At 39.9% G+C, this 22,221-nt stretch overlaps 1 protein-coding gene across 1 annotated transcript; it reads right to left on the bottom strand.

Annotated features, from left to right (window-relative positions):
- Nucleotides 1-2,927: 2,927 nt before the first annotated feature.
- si:ch211-106e7.2 lies at nucleotides 2,928-20,768 on the bottom strand. Its single transcript, XM_012852619.3, has 4 exons — nucleotides 20,638-20,768; nucleotides 4,722-8,848; nucleotides 3,353-3,412; nucleotides 2,928-3,266 (listed from the first exon to the last, which is right to left on the bottom strand). Exons 2-4 carry the CDS (start codon nucleotides 8,800-8,802, stop codon nucleotides 3,145-3,147), a joined length of 4,263 nt encoding a protein of 1,420 aa, XP_012708073.2. The 5' UTR covers nucleotides 8,803-8,848; nucleotides 20,638-20,768; the 3' UTR covers nucleotides 2,928-3,144.
- Between the last annotated feature and the right edge of the window lie 1,453 nt (nucleotides 20,769-22,221).

Raw genomic sequence — 22,221 nt, 5'->3', positions numbered from 1 at the left:
GGGGCTCAAAACCAATCCTTGATGTAGTGCCACTTTCAACCTTGAGCTCCTCTCTCACATCTACTGTCTTACGGCTGTCATACATGCCCTGCACTACTCTAACATACTTCTCTGCAACTCTTAACTTCCCCATACAATAGTCTGTCTCACCAACCTGTATAAATTCTTCTCTCCCTCCTTAATGTCCAGGCTATCATACAAGTCATTTTGAGCCCTAAAAAATCATTACAGTAATAAAAGCTTTAAAACATCAATATGTGTTATGTTGTTTATCCATTTGTGAATTGAGTTACTGAAATAAATGAACTTTTCAATAATATTCTAGTCCCAACATTCAAAGTCCTTACTCTCAGTCCTAGATTCTTGTCTTTGCTAATTTCTCTCAGCCAACAGACTTCCTCCTCTTCTACTTTTCATACTGACAGTTGAAAATTCTATGGCGCAGGGTACTCTAGTGCATAATTACGCAAGCTGAATGCTGAGTTCAAAGTTGTTCTCTGAACACATTTTGTTTATAGTTGGAGTGGACAGAACAATTCAATTCTGCTTTCCTTTTAGCCCACTAATAATCACTTTAAGGTTGAATCCTATTGGAAATAAAGCCCTTTTTATCCATTGTAACCCCAGATTCTATCAGTATAGTTGCAGCTTTTCAAGCTGTGCGCCTCACTGATTTCTAAGTGACTTTTTTTTGGTAACATCTGGCACCAACATAATTTATGCTTAATGTTACCATTTTGAGACAGTGAGGCGGGTGGATTTTTTTCCCAGTGGGAAAGGCACAAATAAAAACTCTAAAGGGATCCTTTACAGGTAATAGGAGGAATGATGGGTCTGAGCTGGAGCTCCTGGTGTTACAAAGCCTTTAAAATGCCCCTTAAAAGTGTGCAGCTAAATTACATGTAACGTAATTATGCTCAGTGCAAGGCGACGCAGCAATCCACCAGATCACCACTGGTTCTGTGTCGGTCAACAAAATCGCAAGAAACACGACCACTTCTATTGATTTTAAGTGAGACATTTTGCTACGGGCAGGACATTAAACGTAGTGGTTCAATTTTTGAAGGCTGGACGCTGATAAAATCCCCATGGCTCCGAGGGAAGGGAGGGGAGGAGAGGAGCAGTAAGACCGTTGAGGCACCGAAACACAGCACACGCAGTCAAAAAAATTTAGAATTTTGTTTTATGGGACCAAATTTTGTTTATAAACACACTTAGTGTGTTTATAAACAAAATTTATAAACACACTAAGTGGGGTTTTAGACTGAATCTGGTTAGCGGATTTGTTTTCTTATATGACGTGCAGCCATGACTGGTTCTAAATGAAGGCTTTATCTGGCAGTCACTCTCCCTCCTTGCCTTCTGCATACGCATACCGGCTTACTTTCCCCACTGGTTAAGACCAAAAATTATTCAGAACTCTGATCGCACTTCCTGCTGCTCTGTTAACATGAACTGTAGCAGGAATAACTCCTGATGTTCTCAAGCTGTGAAAGAAGTTGAAACAGCTCTGCAGAAGGTAGGCATTAGACTGAGCTCTGAATGGACAGGGCTGTGAATGGATCATCTGCACCCCAGATGGCCCATTGTTATTTTTATGCGTGAGAAATGCCATGTGTAGCATGTTTGTGTGTGAAGTCAGGGAAATGCATGTCACACAGTCATTGTGTGAGAGTTGAAAGCTCTAGGTATGAATGACATGGTGAACATATGATCTGAAGCAATTCTGTTTTTTATATTATTTTGTGGTGTTGGTGTTACTTTTCAACTGCGTAACTTTACAAACCATGTATCTGTGACTGACAAGATCTATGGCACTTTTGTGACACTCAAACCCATTATCTATGAATTACCTTAACCTTTTAGATGATCCAGCAGCCTTGAGAATAATATTTTCCTTTATAGATTCACAGAGGGGAAATTTGTCTGTGTTTAACCCACCCCTTAGGGAGCAGTGTGCTGCCACACTGAGTGGTTTACAGGGACTAATCTGTGGTTAAAGATCTTGCCCAGGGACCCAGAGTTACAGACTGAGTTTCAAACCGACAACCTTTGCAGCATCCTCAAGACGCCAATGCCTGGCTGCATAACCAATTGGCCACCGCTGCCACCAAATGCTAGCATTTGTGTGAAAAATAAGTGCCAGAAAATCTTTTTTTTTAACCAGAGTATGCCATGTTATCAATAGTTGTTCAGTTCTTTCTGAAAAATAAAAGTTGAAATTAATGCCAGAGAAAATATTGCATGAGTCTGGTTGCCTCCGATTTAGGCCTGTTTGCTTTTGCGATGACCCGGATAACTGAGAATTTGCACAGGCATGTTTTATTTTTTACACTGTTGCTTTAGAACTGACTACAGATTAGCTTGTTTTTAATTACCATTAATTGTGTGTAACTCTGTGTCTTTGCCATTATCATGCCCAAATTTCCCCATTGTGGAACATTAAAGGCATTTCTTATTTCCATCATAATCAGGTTCCTCTGGCTCCCACCAGTGGCCCTATTGCCATTTGTAGATACACATTGCTTTACAAGAAAACTGCCAATGTCTGGAAAGGTATACCTGCTCAGAAATCAGACAGGTAAACATTGGAGCCACACGGCAGGCTCTGGAGTGTGGGAGGAGCTGCAGAGGGAGAGCTGCAGCGCATCAGAGAGCAAGAGGGGAGCCTGTAAGCCAGGTATGCCGGTTAAAGGTTTTTTTCAAAACTCCCTTCTGCTGCTTTTAATTTATTTTAACCTGAACTTTTCAATCTCCTGATTGTGTGGTTCTTATTCTAAAAAGGTATTCTAGAGAAATTTTCTTATCACATATGAACAGATAGAAGTTAATTGTCATGATTTATTTAAAGAGCATAAAAAACAAGTTTAAGAAAAAAAAACATACAAAGTATAATAAAAAAAAATAGTTTTCTTTGGTACAAAAAAGTAAAAAAGAAAAACAAATATTGCAAAATATTGGACCTGTGCGCCGTATGCAGTATAAATACGCAGCATATAAATGTAACAGTCAGTTTGAAAGTTTGAGCTTTTTAAAGAACTCCTCTCACAGGAATGTAAAATAAAAAATTTACTCCCTGAATATACAGTACAAACACAATGTTAGTAACAATATTAAGCATACAGAGGTCAAATGAAGAACAGATCATTCAACCGATAATGTGCCAGTCTTCTCCTTGTATTTCTTTTGATACTCGTGGAAGAGGCCGGCATTCTTGGAGGCATGTAGAGGCTCATACAGCTTTGCTTCACTTGGATACCAAGTTCCTGTTATGGATTGAATGCACAATGATTGGAATTGGCACCAAAGACATGCAATATAATTTTCAAAAAATATAAGATTATTTTTTTACCTTTTTGCTTTACTGCAGCTTTGTCAGAAAATTTCTGTTTTTTTATTGGTTCCAACTTGTCTGAAAAAAAAAAAAAAAAAGTAAAAGTTGTTATTACCCAGGTAATGTTACTTTCCTGGGGCTTTGGTCCCATAAGCAACTTAGTAGTCTGCTTGTTGAGGGGGTGGGGTTGCATGCAGCAAGAAAAACTGTCCGCCACAAGGGGGGGTAAGGAACAGTAAGGAGATGAGGAGTTAATAACCTATCAATTTTATACCCTTAATTTAGTATAAAAAGTTATTTTAAAATGGATTTAGGTGAGGAAGTACACCTCCAAACTTCATGTGGGCCGTCAGTTCATCAGGATTATGAGCCAATTTTAATATTGCTCAGACTTGTAGGGAGCGGCAGAGAGCCACTGACAGGCTAGGCAATCTGGGGAGGCTGCGGGGTGAACCCCGTTTCTGCAGCGTGTAGTCGGCCAGACTGTCTGTGATTTCCAGTGTACCGCAATGCTCCGAATATCCATTGAGCGACGCGGCTTCATTGCTAACCAAAGTCGCATTTACACATTTTAACAGATTTTTGAGCGCATTATACCACAAAAAAATTCGGTCAGTAAGTACAACAGCAATCATATTTAAAGGCACACCATAATTCTTTGAGAGAATCTAAGGATTTTAAGTGCTCCTTATAGTCCAAAAAATACGGTAAGGATAGCTTATGTTATGGGATCCAAACTTTCCATGATGCTCGTTGGTCAAAACCATCAAGTTCAAAGTTTCTTCATCGACACTTGAAATAATAGAGAAGTCTATTTTTGAGGAGGTAACAATAAGATGCAATGTTTTTATAAAACAAACTAGTGATATTGGTGTAGAAGAAAGGTCTGAAACAAAAAAAGGGTCTGTCACATTTAGTTTGGTTTAAAAACTATCATTTTTTTCTCATTATTATTTCCTTTTCATTTTGCTGGTCAAACAAAAGGTTAGTCTATCCTTAACAACAGCAGGATATCGGTCACTCGTTAAAATGCTTGCTGTATTTTAGCTGAGTTTGATTTTGAGTAAAAGTCGATGGATGATCGTGGTCCTATTCACTAGAAAAATGGAAAACTTTGTTATACTCCTGTTGATTTTTTAACACAAATGCTAAGGCTCTTTCTTCAATTCAGCATGACATAAACGGGGATCAGTCTCTGCTGTGTGGTGCTAAGCAAGCCCAAGTTGCTTTTTAAATTCGACAATAGCTTGACTGCATTGTTAGTGCTGACATTTCTCATCAACCCTTTTGACATAACTAAACTGGACCATGTCTACCAGCACATAATCATCACAGAGAAGCTGTTATAAGAGATCTAAAGAAGATCTTCAGACTCAGTTGTATTTACCTGATACAGGTTCAGCTGCCTCCTTCATTCCAGAAGACCCGTCCGTGAAGTTGAAGGTATTTGGCAGGATGCTGAACTTCAAGACAATACCGTCATGGACCTGCTTTCCATCACTGGTTTCATTTTGCGCCGCACCTTCCTGCAAATGTTCAGGTTGCTCAATGGAGACACTGTAACTCCTCTTCAGTGTCTCTTTGCATCTATGGTGTTCATAGAGGGCCCTATTCTTCTTAATATTCGGGGTGTACTGTCTACTTATGGAGTGTCGCAGCTCAGGGGACATTGTCTGCTTCTTCTCCTGTGTGCTCCCAGAAGACATTAAAATGGGTAAACTGGTTTGTCTTCTCAGTTTTCTTTTGTGCCGAAAAGGAACTGAACCAATCATTGTTGGAATGCTTCTCCTCCATTTTTCATAGACCAACTGTTTCACTGAGTAGTCCTTTGTGGGATCGGCTGTAGAGATGTCCCTTCCTGAAGAGGCCAATTTCACAGACAAAACTCCAGGAGGTCTGTGTTTTTCATAAGACATACCTATATGAGAAGAATCCAAACACTTTCCTTTTTCAGTTGTAGAACTTGATTCTTGTTGCCCAGCTCCAAACAATGCTAATTCTACAGTTTTATCTTCAGAGGCTGAATGAAGGGGTTCAGAGGTGTGATCTGGGTCTGAGGCACGTGGTGGTCTGCTTTTCTTAGGTTTCTTTAGGGATGGGAAATAATGGTCCAAATTGCTTTGTCTCCTTTTTTTCATCCCATTTCTTCTTTGATTACCATGGAGGCTTAAATATGTCTGATTAATAGGGTTACTAACTTGGATTTTGTTTTCTGAAGGCGACTCAGCCTGGTCACGAGATGTCACAAGAGTTTGATTACAGTTTTCTTCCTGGTTGGACAGCAAAATTGGCTCTTTCGTTAGCGTGCTGTTGGAAGGATCACATTTTGTTAGCTGGGCAGAACACGCTGAATCGCTCGACTGCAGCATCTCCTGTGCTCCTGTTTCTATTGATAACGGCTCCTCTTGTACATGCTCCCACTCAGATTCTCTCTTCTTGATGACAAGATGATGCATCTCTTTAGTAGAGGATAATATAGGAGAAGAATCTTCCTCCATATGGTCACTTATCCCGAAGGTATTAGACTGGTTACATGTAGTCATCTGTAGAGTGGGCTCGGACTCTTTATCAAAATACGAAAATAGTTGGTCGTCGCCATCATCAGTCAAATCAATGATCTGATTAACGTTAATGTTACATTTATCATCACTTGGATTGACTGTTTGATCATTAACATCCTCCTGGTCAACTGGAAGATGGTCAGGGTGTGGCTTAAGTGTCTCTATGGTGTCTTTATTTGCATTTTGTTTGACTTTGCATTGGCAATGGGAAGAAGGTTTGCCTAATCCTGAATTCATTTCTATAAACCTTACAAGGCAGCAAATCTCTTCCAGCTGATCGACTGAAGACTTCTTCACTTTGGGTTTATTTAACGTTGAATCTATATCTACATCTTGCTTCCCAGAGTCACTCACAACAGTCTCTTTCTCACAATCATTGCTATATTGCTTATGCTGCATTTGCTCATAGATGACTTTTGCTTCCTCTGGAGGTAAAACCTTGATTTTAAACGAGTACTTCGAGTCGCAGGAACTTTTCCCTGGTGACTCATGTTGGGAAGAAGGTGGGTTCAGAGGGGTTGCGTTTTCTTGAATCATTTTAACTGATTCAGTTGGAGACAGGACTTTGTTTACTGCCTCATTCGCAGGAACATTTTCAAAAGTCTGAAAGTCGTGTCCCTGGCTTTCAGTTATGTCCACAAAAAGATGCCGCTTCAAAGCAAAGGGGAAGCCAAACTCTTTATCTATATCATCGAGCTGATCATTGACATTCAACCATAGAGATTTATAAGGAGGCTCTGAGTAGACCTCACCATCTTTAATGATATTGTACCGCTTGAGTTGGTCCTTAAAGTCGGGACTAACTTGTGTCAGTACAACAGTGCCCTCCTTGATGTGTGTGTTGCAGAAGTTTTCTACATCAGAAAGAAAATCCGTTTGTAAAGAGTCGTTATAGCCCTGAATCAGTGCTGCAATGTTTTTACTCCACAATGTTATTAGTATTTTGATAGTACTTGAATGCTTTGATGTGTCTTTTGGCTTGGGTTGAGCTTTCTCCATCTCCAATACAAATTTGGTCAGCGCTTCAGTGGTCCAAGATTTTGTTGGGACCAGAGAAAGCTCATTAAAAGGTGGTGATTGAGAGGCAGCCTCTTCAGTTTGTTTAACAGAATCGGTTTGACTTCCTGGGACTTCTTGTACGCTTTTAACAACTGATGTATGAGTATCCAACTTTGATGTTTGAGCCAAGTTTTCAGGCTCCAAGTCCGAAATAGTTTCATCAATGGATGTGTTTTTTTCAGTATTCATTTGACTCTGATTAGATTCCTCTCTTGAACATGTATTGTCACTGTCTATAACCTCATCAAGTAAAATTTCTTCTGCATCGTTGACAGATTTACAAGGTTCAGAGCTGACAGGGGAGTGACACTCTTCTTGCGACAATGGGGGCACAACTGCAATAGCTCTTATGCCTGTGTGACCAGACATGGATGAAACACTGTCATTTTGCTTGAATGGTGAAGGCATTCCATTACTATTTAAATGGCTGACTGCAATGGCTTGAGTGTCATTTCTCTGTGACAACACTCTCTCACATCCTTGTGCCACATTACTTTGTGATTTAACTGGACATCTTTCGGACAAAGTTTCATTACTGGGAACAACCTGTCCCCTTCCATCCCTATTCACTGCTGTGGTAATGCTTAAGTCATTTGGTAACATGTTTTCTTGAAATGGTGCATTTACAGCTTGCTGTGCCCTTGACATAGCCCCTTGAGTAAAATGCTGTCCATAATGGGGTAGTAAAGACTGGCTAGCATTCAAGCTGTAACTTTCAGAGCGAAGTATGTTAGCAGCTTGTATGTTTGGATTAGACATTCTGGACATACTATACTGGTGGCTTTCATAAGGAGGAGGGCGATTGGGGTTGCTTGCTTGACTTGTACTTTCTGGATGCATATTTTGCCGTACCATTTTCCCAGATGCAGCCTCATGGTTTAAAGGATGCTGAGCTTTTTTTAAACGAAAACGGTTATTTACATACTGGTTCAATGATTGAATGTTCCTGGAATCCCCAAACTTGTTATAGGAAGGGTTGCATTGAGCTGAAGGATGCTGATTAACTTGGTCTATGTTAGAAGCATATTTAACTTGTGGATTTGAAAATGTGCCATGAGTAGCAACACTGTTGTTTCTAGATGACTGAGATGTTGCCATTCCATAGCTTTGGGGGACGTTCTGAGAGTATCCACACTGAGAGAAACTTTGTCTGTAATTCTGGGTAGGAGCTGCCTGAGTCTGACCAATACAAACAGCTGCAGATAGTGTGTTGACCAACTGCTCACGAGGAAGTGAAGGAGCAGGATTATATGATGGAATAGTTCTGGTCATGCCTGGATTTGCCGTTGGTTGCATGGCCTGCTGGGCCCTGCTCTGCTGAAGATGTAAAGCATCTGTATTCCAGTTTGTCTGAGCCCCATTAAAGGAAACCAGCTGTTTGCAGAGCACCAACGTGTTTTGTTTGCCGTAAGAGTTTGTGTAGGTAGAGTTTGTGACGGCACCGCTATGCAGACCCTGGTTTGCTAGATACTGATGAGAATTTTGCATCGGTGCTGACTTCGATGCGCAGGTGGTCGATCCAGGAAGGTTTTCATTTTGCAAATGGATTGATGAATACTGCGGCTGGAGCAATTTGAGCAGGCATTGATCCTTATAATGTGAAGCCATATGATAAGTATCAGAGTTCTTCCAGTTTGCCATCTGTGCACTAGCATTTGCTCCATTCTTTGAGGCCAAATTAGCATTCTGTGACAGTTGGAATCCAGAGTTTCCTGTCATATACTGTTGCGTGGTGTTTGCAGGGTAAGCTCCTGATGAACCTTGGGACAGATGAGCAGCAACTTGTGAGGGTTGAGGGTGTGGTCCGGCCTGACCAGTCTGTGCCTTCATCAAAGAAATGGAATGCATGTTTGTACTTCCTTATGCTTTTTGGATGGTAGAGAATATAATGTTCCTGAAATGAGACAACATTTTTTTTAGAAATATTAAATATTTCTTGCAATAATTATTTGAAGATTCTAAATTTCCCCTTGATCAGCTCAAATCAATGATCAGAAGGTACAAAATATATAACGGAACATTTCCTCTCCATTATGTCTTATAGTCCTTAAAAAAGAGTTAACCAGCAAGTCGGAACTCAAAGAAAACTGAAAAAATTGGCATCAGCCAGGAAAAGCATAAAGCATTTCCCATTTCACCATATGCAATTCAAACTTCTGTGTTAACTAACTGGACTGTAGAGGCTAGTAAAATTGTGGATCTTCACCATCCTATCCAAATCAAACTCATCCTGGGATTTTTGTTTTTTTACTCCTCTCCCATATTGCGGAGGCCAGAAGCAGCTCTTGGAGCATGACAAATTGCAGATCTGCCTAAATGGCTGATGTGCAGTTGTTGTAAAATACTTCAACAGTGTTTTGCCTACTATTCAACAAGGGGGGTACCCCGACAACAAAATCGCCCACCCCCTTAAGAAGGTCAGGGCATTTAGGAAAGTTATTATAAGTCCATGTGTGTTGACTGTTAATTTCATTAAAATTAGCCTAAGTAGCGTAAAATCCCACCCTGAGCTATTTCAGTCTCTAGGCTCCCACATAATAAGGCGGACATGAGTCCGTATACAGGTACGCGCAGAGCTCAATTTTATGACCACATATATCACACTAAACTGCTCGGCGGGAAGAAGTCTCCAAGGCAGTTGAACTTCCAAGCTCCTGTACCCTCTCCGCACCACGGAATGAAAGGTGTGTGGTGGGTGTCTGCTGTGGGAAATGTAGGAATTTGTCACAAGAAATAGCCAATAATTGCGCCCAACTGTGAAGTTTAAAATGTCCGTGGAGAGTGCGCAGTGTGCAGTACTACCAAGTGTGCAGCCGCCTTTAATGTTTCCCCTAAGCTAGTCGTCGCTCCTTTACTTTCAGCTCAGAGGCATCTGGGTTTGCACACAGGTAAACTGTCACTCCCGCCAGGAGAGAGAGCTCAGAGTCGCAACATAATTTTTACCTGCCTTGGTAAATGTTTCTGCGTTTAGAAATTGCGCCCAGTTGATGAGGATGGCTGCACTAACATTTTGCATCTCTTTGCCTTGAAGACATCAATTAAATTAAATTATATTTACATAGCGCCAATTCATGATACATGTCAGCTCAAGGCACTATACAAAGTCAAATTCAATCAAATCATAAAAATTGGCCAAAAAGTTTCCCATATAAGGAAACTCAGTAGATTGCATCAAGTCTTGACAAGCAGCATTCACTCCTCGTGAAAGAGCATAGCCACAGTGGACAGTCGTCAGCATTGTTCATGGCTTTAAGATAAGATAGGATAAGATAGGCTTTATTGATCTCACATTGGAGAAATTGACATGTCACATCAGCTCAGCAATCAGTAATCAGAAGAAGAAGGTGCCAAGTAGGACAAGATGCATCAGGTATATACAGCGTGTCCTCGTTATACCGTGGATCAAAAAGTAGTGGATAAGAAAATAAAAAATAAAAATACAAAATAGAAATAAGGCAAAAGCAAAGGATGTCTTATGTGCATTCACAGTGAATTATATGCATGTATATTGACATATATTCGGGTGTAATAGCAGCAGAAGTCACTTGTTTCAGGATTATTGCACAGTGTATTTAATAGAATTGCACATTAGTTATTGCATGTTGGTTATTTTGCAGCAATCTCTCATACTGAGCAAGCATGAAGCAGCAGTGGAGAGGAAAACTCCCCTTTAACGGGAAGGAAAAACCTCCCGCAGAACCAGGCTCAGTGTCAACGATCATCTGCCTCGACCGACTGGGGGATAGAGAAAACAGAGCAGGAGACACAACAGACAGAAGCACACATCGATCCAGGAATCCTTTCTATGTTATAGCGGATGATCTGTCTCCCCTGGATGATGTCAGAATGCCAGACCAGGTGTATCTACTATGATAAAAAAAAAAAATGACAGAACAAAAAGTTAAAAGTTGAAATAACAACAAACAATGCAAATTGGAAAACATTAGAACTCAGCAGAGTGAGAAATATAGACCTTGATGTCCTTTAGCAGCCTAAACCTATTGCAGCATAACTACAGAGACAGCTCAGGGTAAGCTAAGCCACTCTAACTAGAAGCTTTAGCAAAAAGGACCTTATTTAAGCCTAGTCTTAAAAATAGATAGGGTGTCTGTTTCACAGACAATAACTGGGAGTTGGTTCCACAGGAGTGGAGCCTGATAACTAAGAGATCTGCCTCTCATTCTACTTTTAGAGACTCTAGGAACCACCAGTAGACATGGAGTCTCAGTGTCTCTTAGGACACTACTGGGTAGTCCAAAAACAAAACAACTGGACTTTTTTCCGAAGTTTGAAGACGTTTCGCTTTCATCTGACCTGCGGCCGCATGTCTTGGACACTCAGGTGAAGAGAGGGGCGGAGCTCTCCACCGACCACTACTTGGTGGTGAGCTGGCTTTGATGGTGGTGAAGGAAGCCAGTCAGAACTGGTAGGCCCAAACGTATTGTGAGGGTTTGCTGGGAACGTCTGGCAGAGTCCCCTGTGAGATGGAACTTGAACTCCCACCTCCGGGAGAGCTTTGAACATGTCCCGAGGGAGGTGGGGGACATTGAGTCTGAGTGGACCATATTCTGCGCCTCTGGATGACTGAGAATCTTCACCAGCATACTCTAGTGTGGAGGCGGCTAGTCGGAGCTGTGGCCGCAAGGTTGTCGGTGCATGTCGCGGCAGCAACCCTCGAACACGCTGGTTGACACCAGCGGTGAGGGAAGCTGTCAAGCTGAAGGAGTCCTATCAGGCTTCATTGGCCTGTGTGACTCCGAAAGCAGCTGATGTGTACCGGCAGTCAAAGTGGAAGGCGGCTCGGCTGGGCCGAGGCAAAAATTTGACCGTGGGAAGAGTTCGGAGAGGCCATGGAGAAAGACTTCCGTACAGCTTCGAGGCGATTCTGGTTCACTATCCGGTGTCTCAGGAGGGGGAAGCAGTGCAGTACCAACACTGTTTATAGTGGGGTTATGTGCTGCTGAGGAAATGGATGGATCAACAGAGCTATGACTCTGGGTAAGTTTGGCAACTGTATTAAACCAGCCAGCTTCCTTGCCAGGAGTGATGGCCTAGTGGTTAGAGCAGCATGCTTGCGCTCTGAGAAGGTTGCAAGTACCCGGTTCGATCCCCACAGCCTGCACTCAGCAAGACTCTTAACCCCAGATTGCTCCCCGGGCGCCGCACAGTGGCAGCCCACTGCTCCCCAAGGGGATGGGTAAAATGCATTTATTTATGGTTTATCCATTGTGAGATCAATGATGTTGGAGCCTGGTCTCCAATTCTGACACCCACGCCTCCAAAGCTACAAAAACACTACATTTATTACATGTACCATTATCACTAAAGGAGTCAGAGAAATAACAAAAAATCTGACACAGAGAGCAGGAGAGAGGGGGAGACTTAGACAGAGAAGCTGATGAAAGGTTAGGGGATGAAGCCATTGTGAAGCTAAAGCTTGGCTAACAACCTTTTACCACACCAAGAAAAGCAAACTATGTCAGATCTGCTCCACCACTTCAGGGTGCAGCTTCCATTCCCCATTAGGAGGGCTACCCCTGGAAAAAAGATCGGTCCTGATAGAACTCCTGCACTGCTCCACATAATCATTTCCCTGGCCAGTTTGTGTAACTGCAAGGACCTGATCCCGCCCCGATATAAGCCACCACAGTAGACTTGTCTCTTTACCAAGACGTGGCGACCTACCACATAGGGCATTAAAGTGTTTTAAAGCGAGGAATACTGCATGCAGTTCCAGCATGTTGATGTGAAGCTGTGCCATTTTTGTCAACCATACACCATTCACTGTTCTGCCCATCTTAGTTGCACCCCAACCGATCAAGAATGCATCCATAGTCAAAGTAATCCTGGATGCTAACGTCCCCAGTGGCACGCCTAATGTGAGAACCGTCAGGTCTCTCCACGGCTGAAGAGCCGACGCACATGCTTGTCCCCACAGTCATTTGTGCTACAGGGTAAGAGTAACACAGAGTCACAGTGACTCAACTTAAATCCAGGGGCTTGTAATGGTAAAGGGGTTAATGTTTCCCCTGCAGGGTCTAACAAGGGTCCATTGATATCCTTCACACATGTCTCACACCAAACAAGGAGGGTGATGGGCATGTCACTGTTTCGCATGCATTTGGAATGTGCCTAGGAGGATGTGCCTCAATAGCCCCATTTACACTACCCTTGTTAAACCGATCCGAGCTTAGTTCTGACGACCATTTACACACGTCATGTGAGCATGTTAAATCATGCTCAAAATAACCACAACACATAACAAAAAAAAGACAAAAAAATTGTGGTGGCACTTACAATAACACAACCATCATAACAAAGGTTATAAAAATAAAATTAGAACACAACTTGAATTAAATTGCGGGGAGCCAGCGAAAGAAAGATGCTCAGATCAGTCACACCTCCAAAACCTGAAACTAGGGCTGAACGATTTTGGAAAATAATCTAATTGCGATTTCTTTTCTTAATATTGCGATTTAATGCAATTTTTTTTCCAGTTTAATTTATCATGTCTTTTTAAACATATACAAACGCCAAATCAATTTGTTTCCTCGCTGTGCAGATTAGTTGGTAAAAGACCCACAGCATCTAAACACAGAGCAGAAATGATTGCGTTCTGCCTACGATATATTGCAATTTTGACTTTTTTCTGCATTAACCACAAGCAACAAAAATGGCCTCTAAATAAAGATGTTTGCAAACAAGGACTTTTTTAAACAAGAACTTTTAATGTTTCTATTAATCAGAATATTGTTCAATAGAAAAGCTTTTAGTTGATTTGGACATCAATCCTTGAACATAAAGTGCAACCAACAAGCAAGTCTATGTATTAAACTGATTGACCTGTACTTAATGCCATGTATGATAATATAAACTCTAAAACAAGTAATACAATTAGATTATCTCACTGCTGCAACTGTCTTCCCTTCCATGTGGAGGCAAACCCACTTTAAACATTTTACCAACACCTAATGGACGTGTCTAATTCCCTAATTGTTACATAGCCAAAAATTGCAGACTCTGCGATTTGGAAATTGCATTTTTTTTAAATCGCAATTATATTGAAAATGCGATTAATTGTTCAGCCCTACCTGAAACGTCTCTAAAGCAGAGGACTAAACTGTGATGATCTTCCTGTGTGGGTTCTCACTTTGTTTATTTCATGTACCAGCTTCTAATGTTTAATTTGATTTGTGTCCGATGACGAGCGAGCGTGAGAGAGCCGCTCCACTTTGGTAGAGCAGCACAGAGTAACCATAACGGAGCGCTGGCCACGATAAAGATGTTCATAACAGAGCGCTGGCCACGATAAAGATGTTCAAGAGAAATGAAAAAAGTTATTTCCTGATTGTTTCACAGCAGTTACATCCAGCAGGTAAACACCCCCATGGGAACACCTCAGCTCCCCTGACGGTTTCCCTTTCTGTCTAAATATGCACTAAAACAGCATATTTAAAATTAACCGTGCCTGTCTGAATCACAATGAAAAGTATTACAGCTCTGTGCATGAATAGTCAAGAAATCGCATCCATCTCCAGTTTTCCCCCAGCGGTGTGGCCATGACATGCGCATCAGTGCTTGTAGTGGTTCAGAGTCACGGCAGCATCAGCAGTAGGGCTGGACGATAATTCAATAACAATATATATCGATCGATAGACGTGTGGCGTGATAGAAAAAAAAAGGGTCGATAAAAGTATGATATGGAGACAGTTTTCCTTCCTTTCAGCCTGTCATAATTAGGCCTGTCACGATAACAAATTTTTCTGAATGATTAATTGTCTCAAAACTTATTGCGATAAACGGTAATATTGTTTGAAGACCTTTTTGCACTGATTTAATGGAAATTACTTAATAATGTTTGCGATTTCCTGCCAAAGATAAACACACTTTACACTGGAACTGGTTAACAAAATAAAACGAGAAATAAAAATCAAATGGACTCTCAGTCTCTGTTAACTAAAAATACACTTGAATAAAAACTAAACACAAGATAAAACCATGGTGGAAATAAAAACTACATTCAACCAAAAGAGTACAGATAATGAAGTCTGTATATCATTAGATTTTAAAAAAGATAGGCAAAACTGCCATTTTATAAAAAAAAATGCAAAGTAACAAAAGCAGATTCTTAAATAAGACTAGATGCCTCAACAATCTTTAAGCAGATCTGTAACTACTTTAGTCAGACAGATTCCGAGCAAGAGTAGCAATGTGTCCAGCTGTACCAAACATTCTCTCTGAACTGGTGCTTGTTGCACAAATACACATGTATTTTTTTGGCCAAGTTTGCCATCAAAGGATTCTTTGACTGACTACCTGATAGTCCACTCCTCCTCCCTCCTCATTTTTCCCTTCCTAAAAAAAAAATTAGGAAGGGGAGGGGTCAGTGGATAGCACCGGAGTTAAGCCTTTTCATCCAGCGTCATCAATAGAAACAGAAAAACACAGGCAGAGTCGATATAGACGATAAATTAAATGACGCAGATAGTTTTTATTTATCGTGCGATTAATTGATTTATTGATTATCGTGACAGGCCTAGTCATAATAGTTGATGAGTCAGTACTTCCTCTCAACCAATCGTAATCGTGGACCCAGGCACACGTCACAAAGCGCTGCCCTCTCAAACCACAACCACAAGCAGCGGCGGAGGAAATTGTTCCAAAACAGGGTTTTACTAGTTCGCCAGCCTGACAGAAATAAACCACAGTGATTTGTAAAATTTGCAAGGAACCGGTAAAAACAAAGTCTGGTAACGCAACCAACTTGTTTCATCACGTAAGCCGCTCACACCCGCAGCAGCGCGAGCTGTGCAGCCGCTCCGCGTCTTCGTAGGAATCTTCTGGAACTTCTTCCAAAACAAAGCAGGTACAGCAGCTAAACTGGGCTCCCTTCTTTGTGATAAAATGACAAAGCGTCCAAGCGACATAAGGACATCACGCATGCAGTAACATGCTTTATACTGATGGATATGCTGCTGTTGTCTGCAGTTGGAAAAACCTGGCTTCAAACAACAACTCGCCACTCTTGATCCGTGATATAAAGTTTTGGGGCGCAAGTTTTTCTCTAACAGCGCTTCCTAAATTGTGCAACTAGTGCAGGGAATCAGTGCAAAATGAGCTGCAATCTGTGTCTTCCCACGGCACAACCTCGGACCTCAGCCCTGCGTCAGCCTCTCAATTGACTATATAGAAATAGAATGGACTCTGATTAGTAACTAGTGTACTATTCCCACCTAAATAGGCTATTCTATTAATTTGTTATATTTATTTCAGTCACTTTGCTGGTCACTTTACTTTATTCTTTGTCAGTATTAAAGAACATAACTCAGGTCTCTTAAATTATTTTTCTTTAAAAAAAAATTTCTGTTATGGTTAAAAAAGTTGGTTAAATAAAAATTTAATTGGAATTCAGCGTTTGTGTTCTTTACTACAATTAAATCATTTAGCAATATCATAAAATGTCCAGGCAGAGCTGCACATAAAATATAGTTTTAAATATTTTCAATAATTAACGATATCGATCAATATGCATTTTTTTTTTTTAAATCGATAAGCTTTTTTTCCTATATCGTCCAGCCCTAATCAGCAGCACTGTTTGTAGGGGCTGCGCGATCTATAGAGACCGCTCACTCAATTTAATCTTGTAAATAAGATTTTCGGCCCAAATTCAATTGTCCCTCTACTGACTTCTAAATAAATACACTTTCGTGTGAATACTGTAACATTTTGTTATGACACGAAAGCACCAGACCGAGGTTTTGCTGCTAACACTTTATTTCAGGACAAACAGAATGGGGCAGCTTTCACCCCACCAGTCCCCCGAACCACCACTCCTCCCCCCAGAAGCCACACATTTCTTCCGATACAACCCCAAAACAACCTAACTTAAAGAAACAGTAAGTGTGCAACAGTCAATAAAGTCTAATACGGATCATTACAATACATTTTTATTTATTGCTTAAATGTACAGTTTTTGATTTTAATTTTTACAAAGGAAATGTTCTTAAAAAGTCTTTATGGTGTGGGGAAAAAAAAACACTGTCAGAACACCATTACAGGTCTATTAGGACCCCCTAGTGGCAGCTCGCACACCCCCAGGGGTGCACGCACCACTTTGGTAATCCCTGGTCTAGCGACTTTCTTTCAAAAAGCGACTAGCAGCAAACATCTTTTTTATGGCGACTTTACCAAAGCACCAGTCGTTTTGGGAGTCGCTGTATTGAGGCGAGAGTCACGAGAGTTCCCGCTTACCTCAGCTGCTGCCTCGTCACGTAAATATAGTTTTTAAAATAACCTTTTTTGTCTCTGAAACTGTTGCACTAAAATAATTACCTTAATTTGCTTTACACACAGCTCCAATCTCTTATTCACCTCATTCACTTTGTGTGCCTTTGATAACAGTTTGGTGCAGTTTATTTTATTTAGTTTGAATTCACAATGTATTAGAATTCATAAATAAATGTATAAAATTTATTTAACATTTTAAATAGCATTTGTCTTGGCAAAAGCTCTCCTACCTGGGTCACAAATATATGAAGAAACATGCAAATTAGATGACGTCAATCAAGAAGTAGGAAAAAAGAGAGTCAGGTAGCCTTCAAAATATAACCATGTATAATGATACATGACAGAAAAGAGACAGAAAGATAGATAAATAAGAGAAGGATGGAGAAAGAGAATATGGCTGCTCATGTAAAGCTATATTCTGGGATACTAACGGAAAGTTAAGTGGAAGGAAAATCTCTGCCAGTTTTGTTGTGGATGGCCTCTCCACAACGTAATAATTTGTACTAAGTCCTTCAAAAATTCTAAGTTCTTGGTAAGGCAGTTAAAAATATCCAACAGTAGTCAAAAAGTGAACAAAGGTAGCCGAGTTTCGGTCCAGGATGGTTTATTGCAACAACACAAGACAACCACACTTGAGATGCTCTCCGGACAACATCTGACAGCGTACAGAAAGTGGTCTGCTTATATACATTCTCTGAGTCTTGGGGCTCCTCCTTGAGCCCCTCCCATTTTTACATATTTTCCATTGCTTTTCCACGGATATCTTTGTTATTTTTTACCTATCAGTGGAAACTTCTCTAGGGTGTACTTTTTTAAAAACATGGTTACACATCACAGCTCATTCCAAACATGGTCCCTCACTACTGCCCATTTCCATATGGTTACACGTCATTACCTTTTCCGGACATGGACCATGCATTTTCTGTGTTCATTTGCAGCCTTTCATGTTCTATTTTACATTGCAAATAGAGGTTTTTTCCACTGCCCTGGTTTGTTTCCATTGACCCTCTACCTCTTATTCTGGACTTGTAGCGTGACACACACACATGTTTCTTAGGTGAATGTTACAGCACACCTTATAACCATTGTGATAAGAATATATTTATTATAAGATATTGATCCACTACAATATTCATTGTGAGATATTAATCCACTACAGTTTCAGGGGACCGAAATTGACAGGATTAAAATAAAAGCAGAGATATATAATGGCCCAATAAATACACCAATACCCTAAAAATGTAACAATATATTTTTATTAGATGATTTTATATTAATTTGTCCTTGATTAAAATATCTGTTTATTGACTTTACCACCTGTTTTATAATTTAATTGACCTTCAAATTAATTCCCCCATTTTCAACATTATTTAAGCTTTTAATCTTACTGTTTTTTAAGCTATAGTGTATGTGTGGCTCATATATTTCCATACATATTTTTCCATGAACGACTTTGTGTTCCCATTTATTCTTTTTACATTTTTCTGTCTCCTTTTTTGTACTTTTACTTGTGGATTGCTGCCTCCGTGTGCAGCTTCATTTACTCCGTAACTATACTTCGGCTGCTACAGAGGAAGGGCAGGCATTCCTTTTGCTTGACCGAGAGTGGAGGAGCTGACCTAAAGAAAGACGGGCTACCTTATTTGCATAACGAGGCAGAAATGCATAAGAAAGGGTAAAAAGAAGACAGAAAATGTAAAAGAACATATGGACTTGTAAACAAAAGTCTTGCAATTAACAATGTAAGAAAATTCAAGAGGGAACTAAAATAAACAAATACAGCTATAGGCTAAGTAAAAGTAGGTACGTGACGATCAGCAGGTGACGCTGTAGCAAGTGTTGACCACTGCTAGTGAAGCCACACTGTACATCGCTGCTGGTGGTATTCAGATTTGTTAAAAATCGCTAACTCACTTATTTTGAGATGCAGTGTAGTGCTCAGTATTCAGTGACGTAGAGAGCATCTTCCTGTGCAACCTCGTTTTCAAAATTCTGTTGTCCAATTACTACAAGCGCTGTTATCGATCTTCGAATTTTTACCTCAACTTTAGCCACTCAAATCTTATCAAAGGTTAGTAACTTCTTCAATAGTATATACTCATTTAAGACTTTATATTTTAGATTATTTATGTGAAGTTTGAGCATGATTTGACAATTCGCATTACTTCCGCAATATTAATATTTTTCATTGCCGTTTGCATACATCACTGTGAACTCGATGACGTTACAAGATTCAGAGTCACTGATTGGCCAACTGCTTTGTTCACAAAACAATGAGAATACACGCGATTGGTTTTATTCAATGAAATTTCAATTCTTTTGAGCCAGGTTTTTTTTTAATAACAGTAGTTATTAATATAGTGGAAATGGAAATGGTATTTAATCTCTCATATTGTATATTTAGCATATTCCCCTATGTCGGTAGATGGCGATGAGTAATTAAAATTGCTGTTTAATTAATTAAGAATTATGTTTTTTACTTTTCATTTGGAATTCAGAAAGTAAATTATACAACTTATAAGTCCTGAAAATTTCAATGAGCGTTCCTATAGTTTTACTCAGACAAAGACCGAAGCCCCTCGATTTTGTAATTTCAAATTTTGATAACTTCATTAATTTTTATCTTAGAACAATAATCTTGATATAATTTTAAAGCTCTTGGGTCCCATATTCTTAAAATGTACGTCTTAGTCGTTTTAAGTAATGTTATAACCTTTGTCACATGCCTTGTAAAAGAAAAACAGTAAAATTAAAATCAAATGCTTAAATGGACATGTTGAAATTTAATAGAGGAAAAATATGAAGGTCAATTAAATTATAAACGTGGTAAAGTTAATAAATGGGATATTTGAAACGAATACAATTGTAAATATAACATTCATTTTTAGTGTATCAGTTCATTTCTTGGATCGGTGATAAATTTCTGCTTTTATTGTCAGTTTCGGGCCTCCATACAGCTAAAACTGCAGAGACAAATTAAGCAGAAGACTAGGAGGAAATGCACTTTTCGCGACACTAACACGCTCTTTCTTCCCACGAACACGCAAAAACCAAAACGCAAACCATTTGCATTTTGGTGGTAGGGCCACCACTCGTGAAAAAAAAAAAAAAAAAAAAGCAGAACTGAATATGATTTGCCCCAATGTGTTTGCAAAAACAAGAAAAAAAAACGGAGGTGAAACACATGTGACGCTGAATCGTTTCTAAGAGAATTCCAACCATTTTGTATTTACTTTGTTAAAAAGGGGCAGCCTTTCAATATGGAGCTACCGAAGACAAGCCTTAAAAAAAAGAACTTCCTCTCTCAGAAACGTTACCGTTATGCGACTCTCAAACCACAGCAAAGCGACAGCGCTGACAGACGTATCACAGTCAAGAGATATCAACACAACTCACAGTTTCACGGCGAGGTTCCACCTTTACAGCAGCCTTGTTTTAATCCACCCGGAGTGTTTGCAACAAGCGAAACTCCGCTGTCCGCTTCCTCTTCCATGAGGATCTCAGCAGATGCTGCTACTTTCTCTCGCTGCAAGAGACGTTTAAGAGCAGCGGGGGAAAAGTACGACCCATACCCTTTGTATGGGGGCGTGGTTTTTAACTTCAAGTGAAATCAAAACCCCACCTTCTTTTCTGAACCACTTAGATCATGTTTTTCAGTCTTCCCCCCCTCCACTTCCCTCCCCAAGTGGAGCGAGCAAGCCTATGGTAACAATTAGTCTCATGATTGTATCACAAGTTATCTGTGAACAATATACCATGAAGCTGTCAAAGAGCCAAGAGGATCAAAGAAATGCAACCCTTTATTGTCGGGTACAACGAAAAGGAAAATATTTTTGCAGGAACAGGGAAATTGCTGTGACTGGTGCAAAAAGCACTAAGTAGGACTAAAAAAAATAATCAAAGTATCGCAAAATAAAAAAAGTTGTTATACATAAGGTCAATTTACCACAGACCATGGTGTGGTGAGCTCTATATTCCATGAAATTTACAAATTAGTATCATTTGGACATTAAGAGACATTAGGAAAAAAAAAAAAACAATGACAAAAACAGGACTTAAAACTGAATGGTTGATTAACTGTTTTTCTTTTTCTCATTATTAATGGCTCAAGGCTCAATTTTAATTATGTATTAAAAATTAAACAAAATAATATGAGTATGGTTGTTTTTGATTAAGTAAATGTGTTAGAATTTTGATGCATAGACAGTCTGGAGAGAAAGCCATGTCTGCACACATGGTCAGTGAGGGCTGTTGGAGGAAGGAGATGACTCCAGTGGGAAGTGAATGAGGAAGAACCTATGGCAACATCAACAGGAACTCTGGCTAAAGGAAGGAGTTTTGCAACTCCCACCAGCGGTACGGTTTTCAAGCATGTACCGTATTTTTCAAACTATAAATCGCTCTGGTATATAAGTTGCATCAGTCAAAAAATGCGTCTTAAAGAGAAAAATATATATATATGAGTCACACCGGACTATAAGTCGCACCAGGCTATTCGCATTTATTTGGACATTTAAGACTAAAAACTGACATTTCATCTAGTAAGTCAATTTATTAAATTACACAGACCGGACGACCGTCGGCTGTGGCTCTACGCTCATGTAGGGCATCTGCCTGATTAAAAGTGTTAGTAAAATTGTATTGTATGTAAATTTACAAAAAAATATCAAATTTAAACTTGAAAACCTGATTTTTCTTCTTTTTTTTTTCTTTCTAAAGTTGTATTATCTGTCCACTCTGAACAAGAACAGTCCAAAATTAGCATTAAGAACGCAACATATAATACGAGTGTGGATAGTAACTAGCGTCCCTGTACTTGCAGCTGAGCGACAAATTATTTTGTTAATTTTACTTTAGTAAAGTGAGGACTTGAATGCAAAATGAGGTGTTCACTTTTTTCTTGGCTATGGGATAAGGTGAAAATTGGTCAGGGTGTGTGTGTGTGTGTCACTTTATGACATATATGTTATAAAAACCCAC

This window comes from Fundulus heteroclitus, chromosome 2, assembly GCF_011125445.2.
Source record: "Fundulus heteroclitus isolate FHET01 chromosome 2, MU-UCD_Fhet_4.1, whole genome shotgun sequence".
Classification (NCBI taxonomy): domain Eukaryota; kingdom Metazoa; phylum Chordata; class Actinopteri; order Cyprinodontiformes; family Fundulidae; genus Fundulus; species Fundulus heteroclitus.
The sequence above is the reverse complement of the archived record's forward strand: the minus strand, read 5'-3'. Positions and strand labels throughout refer to the sequence as shown.

Bases quoted from the DNA above. Each gene is read 5' to 3' on its own strand.
- si:ch211-106e7.2 (XM_012852619.3), bottom strand. From the start codon at position 8,802: ATGCATTCCATTTCTTTGATGAAGGCACAGACTGGTCAGGCCGGACCA. The intron at 3,413-4,721 runs GTAAATACAACT...TTTTTTTTTCAG, and splicing joins GGCAGCTGAACCTGTATCAG to ACAAGTTGGAACCAATAAAA. The intron at 3,267-3,352 runs GTAAAAAAATAA...AATCCATAACAG, and splicing joins AGCTGCAGTAAAGCAAAAAG to GAACTTGGTATCCAAGTGAA.